We start from the raw sequence: 21,856 nt of genomic DNA on the forward strand, positions 1-21,856 counted from the left end.
ACGCTACAATATAGTTACCGTTTTTTTCCGTGTATAGTGCGCCCCCATGTATAATACGCACCCAATTTTTATGAATTAAAAAAAAAATTTTTTTTTTCTTTTTTTTTTAAGTCCCAATAATCGTCACACACGCAGGGAGGCAATGGGTCCCATTTTTATAGTCTTTGGTATGGTCTTAACTAGGCTGGATGTATTTTTTTTTGTTGGCGTTGATTTCTCCGACTGCCCGTAAACGCACCACCGCGCGCCGCGCGCGCACGGGAAAGACGCATGCGGACGTGAAAAAGGCGGCTCTGTATGGGAGAGACGTTGAAGAGGAATAAAAACACCCTTGGAAACCAAAACTTGCCCCTCGTCGTGACTCGGAGCCGCAACAAATGTTTCGGATTTGTGTAGGGTACATTGTGACAGACAGCAAACGAGCAGGCGATCGAGCAAGCATCTGATACGAGAGCATTGCGGTCACATGGAGCGTGTTTGAAGTGAACAGCAGAGAAGAAAGGAACAAGGCAAAGTGTTGTGAAATAAAATGCACAGAACGGCTGCGCAAGACACGTCAGCTATATAAAGAGCGAGAGTAGTTTTCTTCCTATTAGTTTCAATTCACAGTTTAATTAGCAGTTTCAATCAGCAAATAACAAAATGCGTATTACAGGTAATATTTTATTTCACAACACTGCCTTGTTCCTTTGGTCTCTGCTGTTCCTCCTAAAACACAAAGGCACTCTTTAAGCAATGCGACAGTGAGCGCCCGGCACGCCTCTTTCCCGTGCGCGCACGGAGCGCGGTGGTGCGTTTACGGGCAGTCGGAGAAATCAACGCCAACAAAAAAAATTACATCCAGCCTAGTTAAGACCATACCAAAGACTATAAAAATGGGACCCATTGCCTCCCTGCGTGTGTGACGATCATTGGGATTTAAAAAAAAAAAAAAAAATTTAAAAAAAAATGGATGGATGGAGATTTTTAGGGGATAGGCCAGCACTTGATACAAATGGAAAAATGAATTACAGTTTGAAAATTTAATACCTCGTCAGAAGGCATTTACTACTTTTTAACAGGGATGAGAATGGTAAATGTGAAAAAACACTGAAAAGTAGCCTGGGTCGGTTTTTTAACATCCCGGTTCTCGAACAAATCGGTATTCGAACAAAAAATTTGAGATTTTTGCTTCGGATGTCGGACGAAATTCGGTTGTCGAGCCTCGCGAGATGAGCCGAGAGGACCCGCATGCAAACTGACTCCGTTCGTTATTACGTTCTCGTTACTCTGAGGATTGCATCAACTTTAATCATGCCTCCAAAGGAAGCAAGTGGGAGCAGTAAATCCATCCGAAAACACAAAGACGCTCCTAAAGCAATGCGACACTGAGCGCCTTGCTGGCCTCAATGAGCCCTCGGTAAACAAAAGCGTTTCTCAAACTATCTCCTATAAACGGAACTGACTAAAGTTTCATCTAACACATTGGTACTGTTTACCTATGTTCCCTTTCCATATCAATCTTTTTACAACCCCACAGATACCCCAGTGTTGTGTAAAATTTGGGCTTATTAATATTGTAACCATACCCACACCACCACTTGGAAGTAAGGATAGAAGAAAATCCAGATATACTTTCAAGTGATGGTAAAATGGTGCACAACAACACTGAAACCTAGTCATATACAAAATCAAAACAAGCAGAGATATATTTACAGTATAGAGAGGACCCCCTGCTGCAAAACAGCCAATTTTCAGCTAAACAAAAAACATTTTATAATTCTATCAGACATGCCACCTTGGCTCTGCAAGTGACACATTTGAAAAAAAATGCTGAGATTGACATACGTTGCTCCCAGGTGCTTGGCCAACTCCACCAGCGACTCCCGCTCGGCTCCCGTGAACTGGCTGACGGAAAGGACGCAATCCTTGAGCGGGAAACGTCCATTCATCGCGACAACCGGAGTGAACAGAGGATTCAACGAGAGATCCAAGAGACACTCCCTCTCCACACACATGGCCTGTTAACTCAAAACGTTCCCCCCAAAAAAATCTGTGAATGAGGAATATGCAGGGGAACGACAAAAAAAACAAACATAAAAAAAGTTGTGAACTCACCAACCACGTATCAGTGACCACTTCGTCCACCGTGGCCTCCACAGAACAGCCCAAAAGAGGCACCACGGCGTAGTCGGCGATGATGTGCGTGCGGCTCACCAACACCCGGCCTCCATTCTCCGTCACCAGCAGAGAGAGCTGGGCCTCGGCCTCGGCGCCCAAGCCCTGCAGCAGGAAGCGTTTTCCAGCAAATAGACCTGCCTTGCTGGCCTCATGCGGAGAGGAATCTGACTCTGGTCTGGTGCTGCGGCTGAGGGTCCTGGAATTCTTGGCGGCCGGGTTGGCGGACATTCCGCCGTCACTTTGAGCTGGTGGAAGCTCATCAACTTGAAAGACAACACATGGTTGGGCCGGACTCAAGCGTTATGTTAAACATCTTTAGGTGGCAGCAGAGACAGTAACTGGAAGTTTATCACTTTTTTTGCAACATTACTTTTGTGTGTGTGTTTGGGAGGGGTACCCCTAGATAACAGCAGATATGCAAACCAAAATAAAGTGCTATGTTACGTACGACAATGTAAATGATACCACACTCACTGACTGTCGGGTCGTCGTCCATGTACTGTGAGAGGAGGTCCTCCTCCACTTGATTCATTCTTGGGGTGCTGGGACTGGCGGCGGAGGGCCCCACTGAAAGCCTGGAGGCAGCTGGGCGACACGCCAATGGAATCAACACCTCTGCCGGTGAGGGAGGCAGACAGTCTGGGTGGAGGAAGCTTTCTTCTGGGAGGAGACGGCCTTCGGAGAAGCTGTCTAGCAGCCACTGGACTGTCACTACGTGAGGTCTGGCATAAAAATAGACAACAGAATCAGCATGGCCGTGTTCTCCACGATGCTCCTGGACTTGAAACCAACCTGTGAGTCGCTTTAGACAGGAAAGTCTTGAGGTCCTGATCTGGTTCACCTGAGACCACGTGTGTGAGCTCCTCGCTTGGCTGGTTGAAGCGAAGACCCCCCGCGGCGCTCACCAGCCGACGCAACTTGTCCAGCTTCTTCATGGGGAGGCCGCACAGATAGAGCTGCACAACGGTCACCAGGAAACCATGAAACAAAAGCCCACATAAACTGTTTGAGAGAATATGAGCACAAGAAATCATAATTCAACAAACTTGCTCCCTAATTACACATAAGCCCTATTAAAAGACATGTATCATGGAAAATCGACTTTTTGCTTTTAAAATAATTTGCTTGTGTGTCTGGAGGATCTAGGAGTGTAGCAATGTGTAATATATCCCTCCAGGTGCTGCAGAGATACTGTTATGATAGTTTTGTGGGGCTATTTTTTTACTCTGTTCAAATTTCTCCATTTTCGTTGTGCTCGACGTGGATTGTCCATAATGAACATGTTCAAGCATAAGGGTGTCCATGTGTGTGTGTGCACTTGGCACCACGACACCCTAGGCCGCAGTTCGCTGATCGACTTTGTAGTCGTGTCATCAGATTTGAGGCCGCATGTTTTGGACACTCAGGTGAAGAGAGGGGCGGGGCTGTCAACAGATTCCCACCTGGTGGTGGGCTGGCTCCGATGGTGGGGGAAGCAGTTTTGACCTGGCAGACCCAAACGAACTGTGAGAGTCTGCTGGGAACGTCTGGCAGAATCCTCTGTCAAGAAGAGCTTCAACTCCTACCTCCGGCAGAGCTTTTTCCACGTCCTGGAGGAGGCGGGGTTACATTGAGCCTGAGTGGACATTGTTCCGTGCCTCCATTGTTGAGGCATTCAACCGGAGCTGTGGTCGTAAAGTGGTCGGTGCCTGTTGTAGCAGCAACCCTTGAACCCGGTGGTGGACACGGGCGGTAAGGGATGCCGTCAAACAGAATAAGGAGTCCTACCAGCCATTTTGGCATGTGGGACTCCGGAGGCAGCCGACAGATGGCCGAGTGGAACGCAGCTTCGGCGCTTGCTGAGGCAAAAATTCGGGCGTGAGAGGAGTTTGGTGAGGCCATGGAGAATGACTTCGAGACGACCTTTGAGGAAATTCTGGTCCACCGTCTGGCTTCTCAGGAGGGGGAAGCAGTGCACCTTCAACACTGTTTACAGTGGAGATGGCGTGCTGCTGACCTCGACTCGTAACGTCGTGAGTAGGTGGGGAGAATACTAAGATCTCCTCAATACCACCGACACCCCTTTTATTGTGGAAGCAGAGCCTGGAGACTCTGAGGCAGACTCTCCAATCTCTGGGGTCGAAGTCACCGAGGTAATTAAAAAGCTCCTCGGAGGCAAGGGCCCGGGGGTGGATGAGATTCGCCCGGAGTTCTTAAAGGTTCTGGATGTTGTGGGGCTGTCCTGGCTGACACGCCTCTACAACATTGCGTGATCATCGGGGACAGTGCCTCCGGATTGGCAGACTGGGGTGGTGGTCCCCCTTTTTCAGAAGGATAACCGGAGGGTGTGTTCCAACGACAGAGGAATCACACTCCTCAGCCTCCCAGGGAAGGTCTATTCAGGGGTGCTGGAGAGGAGGGTCTGTCGGGAGGTCGAACCTCAGACTCAGGAGGAGCAATGTGGTTTTCGTCCTGGCCGTGGAACAGCTCTATACCTTCGGCAGGATCTTTGGGGGTGAATGAGAGTCACTCAACCAGTACACATGGTATTTGTGGACCTGGAGAAGGCGTTCGACCGTGTCCCTCGGGGAGTTTTGTGAGGGGGTGCTTCGGGGGTACATGGTGCCAAACTCACTGGAAAGGGCGGTTCGGTCCCTGTATCACCGATGCCAGAGCTTCGTTTCGGATTCCTTTCCAGTGAAGGCTGCCCTTTGTCACCGATTCTGTTCCTAACTTTTATGAACAGAATTTCTACGTGCTGCCTAGGCATTGAAGGTGTCTGATTTGGTGACATCAACACTGCATCTCTGCTTTTTGCAGACAATGTGATGCTGTTGGTTTCTTCAAGCCGTGATCTCCAGCTCTCACTGGAGCAGTTCACAGCCAAGTGTGAAGCGGTCGGGATGAAAGCCAGCACCTCCAAATCTGAGACCATGGTCCGCAGTTGGAAAAGAGTGGAATGCCCTCTCTGGGGATGAGATCCTGCCCCAATTGGAGGAGTATCTTGGGGTCTTGTTCATGAGCGAGGGCAGAATAGAGCCTGAGATCGACAGATGGATCGGTGCAGCATCTGTAGTGATGCGGACTCCGTACAGGTCTGCCGTGGTGGAGAGAAAGCTGAGCCGAAAGGCAAAGCTCTCCATTTACCGGTCGATCAACGCTCCTACCTTCATCTATGGTCACGAGCTATGGGTCGTGATTGAAAGAACAAGATCCCGGATACAAGCGGTTAAAATGAGTTTCCTCCACAGGGTGTCCGGGCTCTCCCTTAGAGATAAAGTGAGAAGCTCAGTCACCCGTGAGAGACTCGGAATCGGGCCGCTGCTCATCCACGTTGAGAGGAGCCAAATGAGGTGACTCTGGCATCTCATCAGGTTGCCTCCTGCCTCCTCGGGGAGGTGTTCCGGGCATGTCCCACCGCCAGGAGACCCCGGGACGACCCAGGACCCACTGGAGAGACTATGTTTCTCGGCTGGCCTGGGAACGCCTTGGGATCCCCCAGGATGAGCTGGACGAAATGGCCGAGGAGAGGGACGTCTGGGCGTGCCTTCTAAATCTGCTGCCCCCGCGACCCAATCCCGAATACGCCGTAGAAGATGGATGGACCAGAAAACGTTTAGAATTTGGGATATGCAAAGGTAAAGGTTCAAAGACCAAATAAATTACGACAACAGCAGAAAGAATCTCTAAGTAATTCCTGGGGCAATGCCAAATTCCTGAATGCTCTCACAGAACGCTAATTTATCGTTGCCGTTTGACAAAACGAGGGGGGGCTGCTTGTCGTGCGACATGAGCTTTCATCAAATGGAGCATCTGTCATTGCGCTATGTATGATTGGGGTTCCTTTTAGCCCGCCTATTCAAGCCTAGTTTACAGTGCGTTTAGCAGGGTTGGTTTTATTTTGAAGTCCAACAAAATAAAACCTGGCATCCTTGAACAAGAATAGAAGAATAGAATGCCCTTTATTGTCATTTTACAACTTAGTTGTACAACGAAATTCAGACAAAACAAAAGTATACTGTAAAAAACATTCAATGGCATTCACAAAAACTTCCATACAGCAAAAATGTGCTACGTTTAGTTCACGTTCATGAACTTTTCTTCATTGAACGCGTTAGATACAACACTGCCTGTTAAATATGGCCTGGATCTCCGCTTTCCACACACGCGGGGGCGTCGCGTTTGAGTTGCGCATGCGCGTCTCAACGGAAACACCAAATAATCGTTTGTCCTTATTATATGAATTTTGAGATGGTCTGGAGCCAAAATTGTGATTATGATTAACATTCAATTAATTGAGCACCCCTACTTGTGCTATTATTTTGAGGAAACTGAGATGGTGGTTCAAACTAGCTGCTACGTATTGTAGGTAATAACCAGAAGTACTTGCCTTACAGCCGTCCAGGAGATCCTCTGCAGGACGCACAGTGAGATCCAGACTGTCAAGGGGATCTGGAGCTTCCATATGGGTGACGGTTCCGTTGGTGAAGGCTGTGTCATTAACTGTCTCACTGGTGTTGAGGGAGATGCGACTCAAACCCAGCACAGAACTCTCTGCAGGCAAAAGGAGCCGTTGATTGAAAGTGATGCTTTCAGAGATGAGTTTCATGGCCGATCATCACGGTTGATCCTGATGGCCGCCCTCAATGCGCATATGCTTTAACCAGGGATGAGAACGGCAAATGAAAAAAATAACTGAAAAGTAGCCGGGGTCTGGGGGCCGCATGCTCCACTGGGGGGGCCGAAAGCCACAATCCGTTTTGACCACAATCCGTTCCAGAAGGCGGTTTGAGAAGCAAATCGGTCGAATTCCGAATCTATTTTTTCCATTACAAATAATGGAAAATTTTTAATCCATTCCAAGACGAATTTCATTTGCGCATTTTTGTTCGATCGCGCAACTGCAGCGCATCGCCGACCGCGCAACTGCAGCGCGCTGGTTGCATTATTGTGACAGAGCTGTCGCTGAAATCTAGAAAATATTTTTAAAGTCCTGATCCAAATTTTAAGTGGACCTCAGTGCGCAGGGAGCTTAATTCAGTCCGATCGCGCAACCGCAGCGCGCCGGGCGCTCACTGTCGCATTGCTTTAAGAGCGTCTTTGTGTTCCGAGTTGTAAGATGACGCCGCTCTCGAGCCATGCCCATCTGAAGCAGTTCCTGATCCCGTTCGACTTGTCTATTTCCCTGGCATGATCCTCGTCTTTTTTCCGTAAAATCTTCGCCATGCTGGCTAAACTTTTGCTAATCAGGCAAATAAGTAGGCAAATGATGTGACGAAAGTAGTGCTTAATGCTGCCGAAAATAATTCAGCTGTTGTTGCAATACTGCTGCCAGCCCCTCGATATAAAAACTATTTTCTCAACGGATCTACACGATTCACAAAAATGGTACTCCCGACGGAAAAAAAACACGAAATTCGCGGATCCGCGGAAGATTCTCATCCCTCTTTAACTGAGCCACTACATCACTAATGACATAGTCGCAAGTATTAGTGAATTTCAATTAAATTGGAGGAATTGATCTGAACTCACTACACCTACATCTCAATTTTATGGAGACTTTCGGGTCCAGAATTTGGGAATCGCGCTAACCCCAAAAGTGCGGATTGTTTCGTTTTTTTAGGTAAGGCATGATTTTACGCAGCTGAAGGATTCCTTTGTTACGTTAATTTAGATTAGGCACGTTGTTGGGCAGCCGAAGGTGTCTGGTTCCACACACATCAAAGTATGTGGACATTTTATTAAAAAAGAAGCAATACGCAGATGACAATATCAGGCGGACTAAATCGGAGTAAGTCATTTTGATCCTATGTTAATTGGATTAAAGAGAGAATGAAGCAGCGACTTATTCTACTACTGTGTCAGGCCATACTCTTTGACTCGTGAGTGACTGTGTGGATGAGGTGATGGTTCCACGAACTTTCCCCTTTCCGAATCATAAACGATCTTAGCTGTCCGTAACACTGTAATAAAGCAGTCATAAAGATCAAACAGTTCGACTTATTATCTAACACAGGGGTGCCCAAACTTTTTCAGCTCGCGAGCTACTTTTGAAATGACCAAGTCACAAAGATCTACCCACTAAAAATATATTTAATTGTATATATATATATACCGTATTTTCTGCCCTATAAGGCGCATCTAAAAACCTAAAATTGTATCAAAAGTCGACAGTGCGGCTTATAGTCCGGTGCGCCTTATATATGGATCAATTGATGAATTTGTTGATCCAGACTGGTTGTACACAGTGCTCTGCCAAAATGTTTTAGTACAACTAGTAAATTACAAGGTCGCATCGCTTCCCAACATTACGGTAACTGTAGTCAGGGGGCGTCACCGAATAGCTGTTGTACCCGCAAGGCTATTTCATTTCAAAATAGGTTGCTCCGTTAATGTTTCGAGTAAATCTACGGATCGATATGGAAGGGAAACATAGGTAAGTAGTACCAATGCGTTAGATCGAACTTTAGTCAGTTCCGATCATTTTATAGGAGATCGTTTGAGAAACGCGATTGTTTACACTTTGCTGAGGCTCATGGGAGATTGCGAGCTGAGGCTCATGGGTTTTTGCGGATGGCTAATGCTATAATGATAGCTGCTATACGCAGCAAGCTATTTCATGTCAAAATAGGCTGCTCTATTAATGTTTCGAGTAAATCTACGGATCGATATGGAAGGGAAACATAGGTACCGTAAATTCCGGACTATAAGCCGCAACTTTTTTCCAAAATTTTGAACCCTGCGGCTTATAGTCAGGTGCGGTTTATATAAGGATTTTTTTCGTGATTTTTGTGATGACTTGATCACTTTTATACACTGCGGTATCTTGAAGAAAAAAACAACAAGAAAAATACTATTTTGAAACACTACTATGGCTACTGCTTATTCTGGCTGTGTTGCTTGTGACTATTATGAGCTTTAGTAGGAATGCACGCTAGGTGACCTGCGTCAAAGTGCTCTAAACCCTTCGTCACAGGCAGTGTTTAGAAAGACATGTTAAAGTATGTTATTAAAACTTTAAAAAGGCTTTCTGTGAACGGTCTTTCCTTGTAAAAAGACGCGTGTGCACGTGCGTCTTATAGTCCGGTGCGGCTTATATAAGAAAAAAACTAAAATATCCCCCAATTTTAGCTGGTGCGGCTTATAGTCCGGTGCGGCTTATAGTCCGGAATTTACGGTAAGTAGTACCAATGCGTTAGATCGAACTTTAATCAGTTCCGATCATCTTATAGGAGATCGTTTGAGAAACGCGATTGTTTACACTTTGCTGAGGCTCATGGGAGATTGCGAGCTGAGGCTCATGGGTTTTTGAGGATGGCTAATGCTATAACGATAGCTGCTATACGCAGCAAGCTATTTCATGTCAAAATAGGCTGCTCTGTTAATGTTTCGAGTAAATCTACGGATCGATATGGAAGGGAAACATAGGTAAGTAGTGCCAATGCGCTAGATCGAACTTTAATCAGTTCCGATCATTTTATAGGAGATTGTTTGAGAAACGCAATTGTTTACACTTTGCTGAGGCTCATGGGAGATTGCGAGCTGAGGCTCATGGGTTTTTGCGGACGGCTAATGCTATAACGATAGCTGCTATACGCAGCAAGCTATTTCATGTCAAAATAGGCTGCTCTGTTAATGTTTCGAGTAAATCTACGGATCGATATGGAAGGGAAACATAGGTAAGTAGTACTAATGCGTTAGATCGAACTTTAGTCAGTTTCAATCATTTTATAGGAGATTGTTTGAGAAACGCGATTGTTTACAGAGGGTTGGTTATTGGCTAGTGGGTGCATACCGCAACCCTAGTCAACCTCAGTTTGTTGCAGTATAGCTTCTATTTTATGCGCCTTATAGTCCGGTGCGCCTTATATATGTACAAAGTTTTAAAATGGGCCGTTCATTGAAGGTGCGCCTTATAACCCGGTGCGCCTAATAGGGCGCAAAATACGGTATATGTCATCATGAAAAAAAAAGTCCTACTCCCATTCCCTATGAAAGTGATACTTCTTACTATGGCCAGCTGCCCCACTCATTTTTATACCCTTTCTTAAGTTTAAGAGAAAAAACAGGGTTCTGACATTTAGAGTGAACTCGCGAGCTAGCGTCTTTGTGTTGTTAGCGCCGTTGTTTGTACACGCTTCAAGTGCGGGAAAAAAACCCAAAAACATTTTAATATCACGCGATCGACCAATAGTGGCTTGGCGATCGACCGGTCGATCGGGATCGACGTATTGGGCACCCCTGATCTAACACCTTTAAATTGGTCATGGAAATTCAGTGAATCACTAGCGCTAAAATGTACACGCTAATCATTTAGCTTTGTACGGTCCTAATATCATCCATTTAAAATACTATTTAAAAATGTATTTACGACAAACAAATTGGGGTCCATGACCAAACCGCGTTAGGCAGAAAGTCACCTAGGATCGAAGTGAGTAAAATTTAAGTGTATTCCACACAACTTAGAGTCACAGTTTGTTGTTGTGTCTGTCCATATGTGTTGCTGCACTGTTTGTGTTCAATACAATGCTTAAAGGGTTTTAGCCCCGCATCCACTATAAAAAAGAAATTATATTAATATACAGATTAATATACAGTGGAACCCCGGAAGTCGACCGCCTCCATACAACATATTCGGTTTCCTATGTCAGGGTTTCCCAGATTATCTTGATCGTATGATTATGTTGGAATGTAACCTGTAATAAATAACCTATCTTGTCCCATCTTACACAACATCGTAAAACCCCCCCTGCTATGCTTTGACTAGAGGTCAAGGGCTTCAACTCCATCCAGTCCACTCTCACCCACACCACTCTGTTTCTTATTAATAAAAATGCTCTTGCAAGAGGCCATTTCATTCGATCATCGCTGTACGCACAGCGACGAATGGCTCTCAATTTGCAAATGCTTAAAAAGCGCATACTGTCTCCCGTGTGGTTCTTGCAAGTTAAGTTAGAGTGAGCACCACTCTAACATCCTACTCAAAATGTCAGGAAATCTTTGCGTCAGTTCTCGGACAAAGCTTTGGAAACCCACATTAGTTGGCATTGTTGTTTAGCGTGTTTTAAACCATTTTGACGCCCAACTCCTTTTCTGAAAAGCTGCACCCACGAGACCACAAGATCACGGGGGTTCACACTAAAGAGTTCAGGTGAAAGAGAGTTACTATACGTATTTTTAAATATTAGTCGGAAAGCTGCACCAGCGAGACTACAAGATCACTGGGGTTCACGCTGAAGAGTTGCGTTCACACGATAACAATGGTGTAAGAAGAGAGCTACTATGTTATATTTAAGAGGCTGGACAACGGATCTTTTTAAGAGCAAGCTTAATGTGGGGCCTTTTCAATAATGAACATTTCCACGAGATACAACACACCAGCTCAACTTCCGCACATGCGTAATGACACGGTAATCACACGGGTGCCTGTGTGCACTTGTATCTGTCACACTATTTGTAAACAATAGCCATTCTTTTGTTCACATTGATTTCCCACATTTTCCAGAGATTCATGTGCAACTATGACTCACTTTGGTTTCACGATGCATGACGTCCCTCAGGTTAGTGTAGTGTGGCAATTCTGAAGATAGACACTGCTAGAGGGACGTGTCCGCCAGTTAGAGCAGAATTGCGCGATAACTGTAGATGAGGCGGATACAGACGCGGGCTGTAGTCAGCCCGCTAGCCCAGTTAGCATTAGCCCCAAGCGGCTTGCTAAACGCGATGAGCCAGGTAAGACGCATAGCCGTCCAAAGTCATCTCGGTCTACTGGCCCTCGCACTTTGGTCATAGGTGACTCCATTACCCGAAATATTACGCTTAAAAATCCAGCCACGGTAATGTGTATTCCTGGGGGCAGAGCACCCGACATAGAAGCTAATCTTAGGGAGCTGACTCGCAATAGGTCTAGTCAACAGCGTAGTTCCATCAACACTAGCTACTCGGACATAGTGATACACGTCGACTCCAATGATGCTAGGATGAGGCAATCGGAGATCACAAAGAGAAACATAGCGAGAACTTGTGATCTCGCCAGAAAGATGAGTCGGCATCGAGTATTTGTCTCTGGCCCCCTGCCTGGGAGAGGCACTGATGAGAGGTTTAGTAGATTAGTCTCCCTTAATCGATGGATGGCTGGGTTCTGTAAGAAGCAGGGACTGTATTTTATAGATAACTGGCCTTCCTTCTGGGGCCGCGCCGACCTGCTGAAGAAGGACGGCCTTCACCCTAACCGTGAAGGCGCCTTCACTCTTTCTAGCAATATAGATTACTGTTTGAGCCACACATGACAGGTCACTTTAGAGCAGGCCGGGTCACAGGTGATTAGACCACCTGTCAGGATGGGTTTGGAGTCTGTTAAGATGAAGTTAACTAGCGCTAGGCTAGACGCCAAGCATGCACATAGCTCCTTGTGTAGACTAGAGCATAATAGTTTGAATAGTGCTACAGTACACATAAACGCACTTTCTACTGGGGTAGTAGACAAATCCAATCACTCCACCCCGACCGGTTTTGCTGATGAAACGGTGCCGGTTTCAGATAATTCTACACGTGTAACAAATATTGACTATCAGATTCCCACGGTCGTATCATCCCACCGCGCTAACAAACATTTGAGAGGTGATGTCAGGCCTAGAGAACACAATCTTACTCGCATCTCGTATAAATATCCTTCGATAGATACGCACCCGGATCGACCAATTACATTTAAACTTGGTTTTATGAATATTAGATCGCTTCATACGAAAGCCATTCTCGTTAATTATCTCATCACAGAACATAATCTAAACGTTTTTGGTCTCTGCGAGACCTGGTTAAAACCTAATGAACTGATGCCGCTTAATGAGGCCTCGCCTCCAAATTTTGTGAGCTCGCATGTGGCGCGTCCTCGAAAAAAGGGTGGGGGTGTCGCCCTCATCTCGAATTCCGAGCTTAGTTTTAGGCCTCGTTCGATCAACGTATTTAAAACATTTGAGGTTCTCACTGTCCGATCCACCGCTTTACCGTCATTTTATCTTGCTGTTATTTACCGTCCACCCGGGGCTTACTCAGGCTTCCTGGATGAATTTTCAGAATTTGTGGCTGATCTAGTAACCAATGCGGATAATATAATTATCATGGGCGATTTCAACATCCACATGAATTTACCGTCAGAGCCACTTGCTTCGGCGTTTCAGACTTTAACTGATACGTTTGGTTTTACGCAAGCCGTACAGGCAGCAACGCATAAGAATGGAAATACCATAGATCTGGTATTATCTTGAGGACTTGCAACCTCAAATATAGCAGTACTGCCATACACTACTGTTTTGTCTGATCATTACTTAATAAAGTTTGAAATTCTAGTTCCTTGTCAAAGACAAGAGAGCAATCAGCATTATAGGAGCCGTCATCTCAACTCTATGACTTCAACTGCGCTATCTGAGATACTGTCGCAGGCAACCGCTATATTTCTCACATACGCCGGCTCTATTGATAATCTTACAAATTAATTCAATGCGACATTGTTAAATGCCATTGACTCTGTGGCGCCGTTACGTCTGAAAACTCGCCGTAGAGTGCCTACTCCGTGGTTCACAGATGAAACGCGTACGCTTAAGCAATTATGTAGAAAGCATGAGCGCAGATGGCGTCTAACCAAACTTGAGGTTTTCCATCAGGCATGGCAGGATAGCCTCCTGAAATATAAAGATGCGCTTATGTTAGCAAAAACTCGGTATTTTTCGCAAGTTATTAATCTCAATAAAAACAATCCGAAACACCTATTTGATACAGTGGCAAAGCTGACTCTGCGTCAGCCGACCCCCGATAGTTCCTTCCACTCAGCTGATGAGTTCATGAAATATTTTGCTCAAAAGATTGAATCCATTAGGGATGAGATCAAGAATACCATTCCAATCGCTGAGTCGAGCCCGCCGTTTACCAACGCTGATGATCATGCAACAACCCTCTCATCTTTTAAAAGCGTGTCTCTTGAAAGGCTTACACAATTGGTTAGTGCAGCTAAACAAACATGTTTACTCGACCCTCTTCCAGCCAAACTACTTAAAGAATTTTTTCAAATTTTAGGACCGTCCGTCTTAAATATAATCAATCTGTCTGTCTCCTCTGGGATAGTGCCAACAGACTTTAATACCGCTATCATTAAACCGTTACTTAAGCGACCAAATCTTGACCCGGACTGTCTCAGTAATTATAGGCCAGTTTCAAACCTCCCATTCATAGCAAAACTTCTTGAAAATGTAGTAGCGCAGCAGCTTATTGATTACATGGTCGCCAATAATCGATATGACACTTTTCAGTCTGGTTTTAGAGCTAATCATTCCACTGAGACAGCACTTGCTAAAGTGACTAACGATCTCCCCATAGCTATGGATTCAAACACTTCGTCTGTACTGTTACTACTCGATCTTAGTGCTGCCTTCGACACTGTAGACTTCGATATTTTATTAGGGCGTCTTAAAAGTTGTGTTGGTATCTCAGGGTCAGCACTAGGCTGGTTCCATTCCTATCTATCAAACAGGACGCACCGAGTGGTCCATGGGAATGCGTCCTCGGAGCTCTATAATGTTACGTGTGGTGTCCCACAGGGATCGGTTCTCGGACCAATTCTTTTTAATATTTGTATGATTCCGCTTGGGGACATAATACGTAAATATAATATTAGTTTTCAATGCTATGCGGATGACACCCAATTATATATGCCGTTATCGATGACAGATCCGCGGGATTGTTGTAATCTTGAGGCGTGCCTTGCGGAGATCAAGCAATGAATGTCTCAACTTCCTTCGTCTTAACCCAGATAAAACTGAGATGTTGATAATTGGTCCAACTCGTTGTCAACACTTATTCAAGGAAACCGCTATAACTATAGATCGCTATAACTATCACTCAAAGCGATACTGTAACTAATCTCGGGGTAATATTTGACCAAACTCTCTCCTTTCAAAAGCACATTAAGAATATAACCAGAATTGCGTTTTTTCACCTTCGTAATATTGCAAAGATTTGTCCGATCCTCTCGACCGGTGATGCGGAAACTATTATACATGCGTTCGTCACGTCGCGCCTGGACTACTGTAATGTACTATTTTCGGGTCTTCCTAAGTCCCGTATCAAAAGTCTACAGTTAGTACAAAATGCTGCTGCAAGGCTGCTCTCTCGGGCAAGAAAATTTGATCACATTACCCCAATACTAGCCAACTTACATTGGCTTCCGGTCCATTTAAGATGTGACTTCAAGGTTCTTCTATTAACCTATAAATCACTGCATGGCTTAGCGCCTTCATATCTCGTCGACCTACCGTTTTTTTCCGTGTATAGTGCGCCCCCATGTATAATACGCACCCTAAAAATGGCATGCTGATGCTGGAAAAAAGCCTGTACCCATGTATAATACGCACCCAATTTTTATGCATTCTTTTTTTAAATTTTATTTTATTTTATTTATTTTTTTAAGTCCCAATGATCGTCACACACGCAGGGAGGCAATGGGTCCCATTTTTATAGTCTTTGGTATGGTCTTTCTTCTCTGCTGTTCACTTCAAACACGCTCCATGCGACCGCAATGCTCTCGTATCAGACGCTTGGTCGACCTGCTCGTTTGCTGTCACAATGTACCCTACACAAATCCGAAACATTTGTTGCGGCTCCGAGTCACGACGAGGGGCAAGTTTTGGTTTCCAAGGGTGTTTTTATTCCTCTTCAACGTCTCTCCCATACAGAGCCGCCTTTTTCCCGTGCGCGCACGGAGCGCGGTGGTGCGTTTACGGGCAGTCGGAGAAATCAACGCCAACAAAAAAAATTACATCCAGCCTAGTTAAGACCATACCAAAGACTATAAAAATGGGACCCATTGCCTCCCTGCGTGTGACGATCATTGGGACTTAAAAAAAAAAAAAATTTAAAAAAAAAATTAAAGATTTTTTTGGACCCATGTATAATGCGCACCCCAGATTTTAGGACAATAAATTAGTTACATTTTGCGCACTATACACGGAAAAAAACGGTAGTTGTTCCTTATGTTCCGTCTCGTAACCTTCGTTCGCAAAAACGAACACTGAGGGCTGAGAAAATGTCTGCAGGCTCTCAGGCTCTCAGGCTCTAGAGCATTTTCTATTCGGGCTCCAGAGCTTTGGAATGCCCTACCAATGGATATTAGGACTGATACCTCAGTAGAAACATTTAAGACACGTTTAAAGACACATTTCTATGACATGGCCTTTAACTAACCTGTAGTGGCCGATTCGGCTGGAGTTTGTTTTCTCTCCCTCTCCACCCCCTCCCTTACCCCCTCCGGGGGGGTGGTTAGGTGGCACCCATGCTGACAGCGGCTATCTGGATTCTCGTGGGCTAATTCAGGATGGGGGAACTGCAGCTCAACCTCCTCGAAGATACTGCCAGGAAAATTGAGGGCTCCTTCGGCAGCCCTCTGCTCTGACATGGACATCCACTTTTTATTTCATTGATTTTCATGTTGTATCATTTGTGCCCTCTCTGCATCCATTTCAACCTGGTGATCCTGAAAGGGGGATCCTTCCATCTGTGGTCCCTTCTCAAGGTTTCTCATTTTCCCCTGCTAGGGGTTTTTAAGTTTTTCCTTGCCCTTTTGGGAGCTAAAGACCAGGGGATGCTTTGAGAATAATCGTCAATTTCTGTCTATGTGAAGCCCTTTGAGACTGCTTGTGATTTAGGGCTATACAAATAAACTTGACTTGACTTGACATTCATTGCTTTGCAAGGTAAATCATACTTCTAATTAACTTACAATACACCCATGCCTTCTAGCGGCCAACAAGAAACATTATATAATTGAAATTTCAACACAGTAGTGTTTAAGTTGCTAAATAATGTGTATACCGTTTCTACTACGCAAAATTAAACTTTTTGCGGATGGTTCTGGAACACATCTCCCGCGCAAAACGAGGTTTCACTCAGGGACGTGCGGTCAGAGGAGGCACGTCCCTGCCATCATGAAAAGGGGAAAAACAAATTAAATTGTTTTTATTATAAAGTCATTTTCCTTTTAATCTCAATAATTTTGTATCATTTTGAACCAAAATAGCTGAATTTTTATAGTTATTTTAAAACCGAAGACGTTTCACTCGGAGGAGCCAACGTCCTGTCTAGCCTCCTCTGAGGATTGCCTAATCACATGACTGCCTATGTTGACAGGCTATGCAGTTAGACTGAACTGCTCTCTGTCTTTATGTCGCTGTTTAAATGTTCAAACATTGTGGCTATATTACCGTATTTTCCGGACTATAAGGCGCACCTAAAAACCTAAAATTTTCTCAAAAGTGGACAGTGCGCCTTATAGTCCGGTGCGTCTATATATGGACCAAATTCCTAAATTTAAACTGTCCTGAAGCATTGTGTCATGAAATCGATCATAAGTAGCCTGCTGAAGACTATGAATCATGAATCAAAAAGACTATGGATCATTATTTTGTGATTATAAAGTAATTGGTTGCGTCTGAAGTTGAAATAAAAAAGATAAAATGGAAAACGATTTGATTTAGATTAAAAATCGGACATGATGCATTAATGGTGCGTCTTATAGTCCGGTGCGCCTTATTGTCCGGAAAATACGGTAATTAATTTCCGTTGTTAAGCTAGTGTATATAATATCTTGTGTTTTTGGGATGACAACGGCAAATGAAAAACAAACACTGAAAAAACGCCGGGGCCTTGGGGCCGCATGCTCCCACTGGAGCCCCCCCCCCACTTGCTGCAGGGGTCAGGGGCTGCAGCCCCCCTCCCCAATGGGGGCCGCAGTGGGCGAGAGGCCACAGGCTCCCATTGGGGGCTGCAGTGGGCCACAGGCTTCTATTGGGGGCCACAGGGCTCACAGGCCCCCATTGGGGACTGCAGGGGGCTCAGGAGGAAAAGCTTCCTGGCAACTCCGGGATTTTGGCAGTATAGCAACCCCAAAACCATTCATTTCATCACTCAATTTCAACAGTTTTGTTAAAAAAATATTCCTTTTTGGTGGGCTACCAAGGTGAATATGATACAGTCAAGCCTCGGTTTTCGACCACAATCCGTTCCAGAAGGCAGTTCGAGAAGCGAATCGGTCGAATTCCGAATCTATTTCTCCCATTACAAATAATGGATTTTTTTTTTTAATCCATTCCAAGACTTTTTAAGCATCTTTTCATTTGCGCATTTTTGCCCGATCGCGCAACTGCAGCGCACCGCCGAACGCGCAACCGTAGTGCGTCGCTGACCGTGCAACTGCACCGCGCTGGTCGCATTATTGTGACAGAGCCGTCGCTGAAATTTAGAAAATATTTTTAAAGTCCTGATGTACTTTCCAAAATTTAAGTGAACCTCAGTGCGCAGGGAATTCAGTCCGATCGCGCAACCGCAGCGTGCCGGGCGCTCACTGTCGCATTGCTTTAAGAGCGTCTTTGTGTTCCGAGTTGTAAGATGACGCTGCTCTCGAGCCATGCCCATCTGAAGCAGTTCCTGATCCCGTACTACTTGTCCCACCCATATAAAAACAATTTTCTCAACGAATCTACACGATTCACGAAAATGATACTCCCGACGGAAAAAAACACAAGAAATCCGCGGATCCGGGGAAGATTCTCATCCCTGTGTCATCTGTCTTTAACATCGTGTTGCTTTAGATCAGGGGTGTCAAACTCATTTTTTTTGCGGGCCGCATTGTAGTCATAGCTTCTTTTGGAGTGTCATTATGACTGTCAACCCAAATAAATTTATGAGCACCTCATATTATATATGTACAGTAAAAGCTACAAAACAAACTGACAATACTGACAAACATTTTCAAATTAGACGAGTAAAAACTGGTCAAATATTTTAAAAAAAAGATATTAAAAGTGAAGACAATTTGTAAATTCTAGTAATGACACACGAATTCGCGGGCCACATAAAATGATGTGGCGGGCCGTATCTGGCCCCCGGGCCTTGAGTTTGACACCTGTGCTTGAGATGAACAAAACGGCTTTAAAATGAGATCTTACGGAGGCTACGAAAATGTTGTCCAGCCTAATGGCAAGGGGTGCTAGTGATCCCGGGATGCTTCATGCGCCTACCTGTAGAATAAGAGATCTTCAGTTCAAATTTACAGTGAACAACTGAGGAGCAGTAGTCCATTTGTTTCGTTTTACACTTTTTGTTTTTGTTTTTTTTCCCCCCGTTTTTACATTTCGTTTTACAATGGAGGATTGCATATCAAATCGATTTTCAACTATGGATTTTCGGTCGAAGCAGGAGGTCATCAGTAAATGAATAACAACTCAGAAGTTAAAAGGTTTGATTCGGACAAAGGGACTTCGGAACGGAGTGGTACACACGATCGAAAACAAGTTTTGGATTTCATGTGCTTCATTGGGTGTTTTTATGTGTGAAAACTGCTGATATGAGATCCATCCATCCATTTACCATACCGCTTAGTCCCCACGGGGGTCGCGGGCGTGCTGGAGCCTATCCCACCCGTCATCAGGCAGTAGGCGGGGGACACCCTGAACCGGTTGCCAGCCAATCGCAGGGCACACAGAGACAAACAACCATACGCACTCGCACTCACACCTAGGGACAATTTGGAGTGCTCAATCGGCCTACCAAGCATGTTTTTTTGGGTTGTGGGAGGAAACCGGAGTGCCCGGAGAAAACCCACGCGGGCCCGGGGAGAACATGCAAACTCCACACAGGGAGGGCCGGAGGTGGAATCGAACCCGCACACTCCGAACTGTGAGGCGGACGTGCTACCCAGTGCGACACCGAGCCGCCCGCTGATATGAGATTTTAATTAAAATAGTTCAAATTAAATAATGACTAAGCCACACTAGAGCAGTGTTCCCCAACCTTTTTTGTGACATGGTTAGGTGCCGGACAACTTTTACTGGGGGGGGTGACGTCAGTGCCTCCCTAGTCATGAACCTCACTGCACGTCACTGGGATCACTGTACTGTATTTTCTTGTCTTTGTAGTTTTATGTACTGTTTTAGACAAAATTAGACAAATTGCTACGGAACACAATGGCTTCGCTTCTCGACGTTGCGTCGAGATCTAGGCTTCTGCTGTAATATCAGTTACGCAACGCACGGACTGACCTTCCTTCTTGCCGGAGCCGGAGGGCGTGGACGTATTTGGCCGGGTGCTTTTGGAGGCGCTGTGCTCCACGACGTAGTGACGCTCGTCCTGACTGGAGCCCTTTTCGATGCTGTCGAAAAGCCAGCGCAGAGACACGCAGTACACGTTCCATTTGCGCGCACACTCATACTTCTGACCTGAAAACACCAACACAGAACACAATGAGGAGGGTAAAAACGTCAACAAATAACGGCAAAATCATCTCTGACTTGCCAAAGGGTTGGCTGACTATGAGGTGGGTGCACTCATTCATTTTGAGTTGGCCCGTGTAGCGGCCGCCGTGTTGCTCGCACAGACGTTGCACTTCTTTGCGTTCGATGCTGGAGAGACCAGTCACGGTCACGGTGCAGCCCCGGAGCACTGGACACAAGTGCTCCTCCATGAGCAGATCTGTGTACCTGAACAGACTGAAGAGGGGCAAATATATTTGTGTATTTTTTGTGTTTAAAGAACTTAAAAATAATAAGTGCAGTAAATGCTAAGAAAACCTGCCTACTGCATTTCTATTTTGCTGACTTCATCAAGAGGAGGGATTACAATATTGCAAAAGTCCATAAAATAATTACCGTTTTTTTCCGTGTATAGTGCGCCCCCATGTATAGTACGCACCCCTAAAAATGGCATGCTGATGCTGGAAAAAAGCTTGTACCCATGTATAATACGCACCGAATTTTTATGAATTTTTTTTTAAAAAAAAATTAATTTTTTTTTTTTTTTTTTTTTTTTTAAGTCCCAATGATCGTCACACACGCAGGGAGGCAATGGGTCCCATTTTTATAGTCTTTGGTATAGTCTTAACTAGGCTGGATGTAAATTTTTTTGTTGGCGTTGATTTCTCCGACTGCCCGTAAACGCACCACCGCGCTCCGTGCGCATGGAGCGTGTTTGAAGTGAACAGTAGAGAAGAAAGGAACAAGGCAAAGTGTTGTAAAATAAAATATTACCTGTAATACGGATTTAGGTAGAGAACTGAACTCTCGCTCTTTATATAGCTGACGTGTCTTGCTCATCCGTTCTGCGCATCTGTAATGGCGGCCTCCGTATGATATCCGGTTTGCGTGTGTGCGAGAGCGAGAGAGAGCGAGAGAGAGAGAGCGTGCGAGAGAACGCTCAACCGTAGCGCGCCGCCGACCGCCCAACTGCACCGGGCTGGCCGATTATTGTGACAGAGCCGTCGCTGAAATTTAGAAGATATTTTTAAAGTCCTGATGTACTTTCTAAAATTTAAGTGGACCTCAGTGCGCACTGCGCAGGGAGCTTAATTTGGTGCGGTCGCGCAACCGCAGCGCGCCGGGCGCTCACTGTCGCATTGCTTAAAGAGCGCCTTTGTGTTTTAGGATGAACAGCAGAGACCAAAGGAACAAGGCAAAGTGTTGTGAAATAAAATATTACCTGTAATACGCATTTTGTTATTTGCTGATTGAAACTGCTAATTAAACTGTGAATTGAAACTAATAGGAAGAAAACAACTCTCGCTCTTTATATAGCTGACGTGTCTTGCGCATCCGTTCTGTGCATTTTATTTCACAACACTTTGCCTTTCTTCTCTGCTGTTCACTTCAAACACGCTCCATGCGACCGCAATGCTCTCGTA

At 45.2% G+C, this 21,856-nt stretch overlaps 1 protein-coding gene across 1 annotated transcript in view; it reads right to left on the minus strand.

Annotated features, from left to right (window-relative positions):
* Positions 1-21,856, minus strand: part of LOC133151691 (DNA topoisomerase 2-binding protein 1-A-like) — a 51,768-nt gene that overhangs the window by 23,687 nt on the left and 6,225 nt on the right. The window contains exons 6-12 of the mRNA XM_061274933.1: positions 20,476-20,669; positions 20,223-20,399; positions 6,530-6,693; positions 2,953-3,116; positions 2,635-2,882; positions 2,098-2,423; positions 1,828-2,000 (exon numbers count right to left, since the gene is read on the minus strand). Of these exons, the coding sequence (XP_061130917.1) occupies positions 1,828-2,000; positions 2,098-2,423; positions 2,635-2,882; positions 2,953-3,116; positions 6,530-6,693; positions 20,223-20,399; positions 20,476-20,669 (1,446 nt within the window). The remainder of the gene's footprint in view (positions 1-1,827; positions 2,001-2,097; positions 2,424-2,634; positions 2,883-2,952; positions 3,117-6,529; positions 6,694-20,222; positions 20,400-20,475; positions 20,670-21,856) is intronic.

This window comes from Syngnathus typhle, linkage group LG3 (assembly GCF_033458585.1).
Source record: "Syngnathus typhle isolate RoL2023-S1 ecotype Sweden linkage group LG3, RoL_Styp_1.0, whole genome shotgun sequence".
In the NCBI taxonomy this organism is placed as follows: Eukaryota; Metazoa; Chordata; class Actinopteri; order Syngnathiformes; family Syngnathidae; genus Syngnathus; species Syngnathus typhle.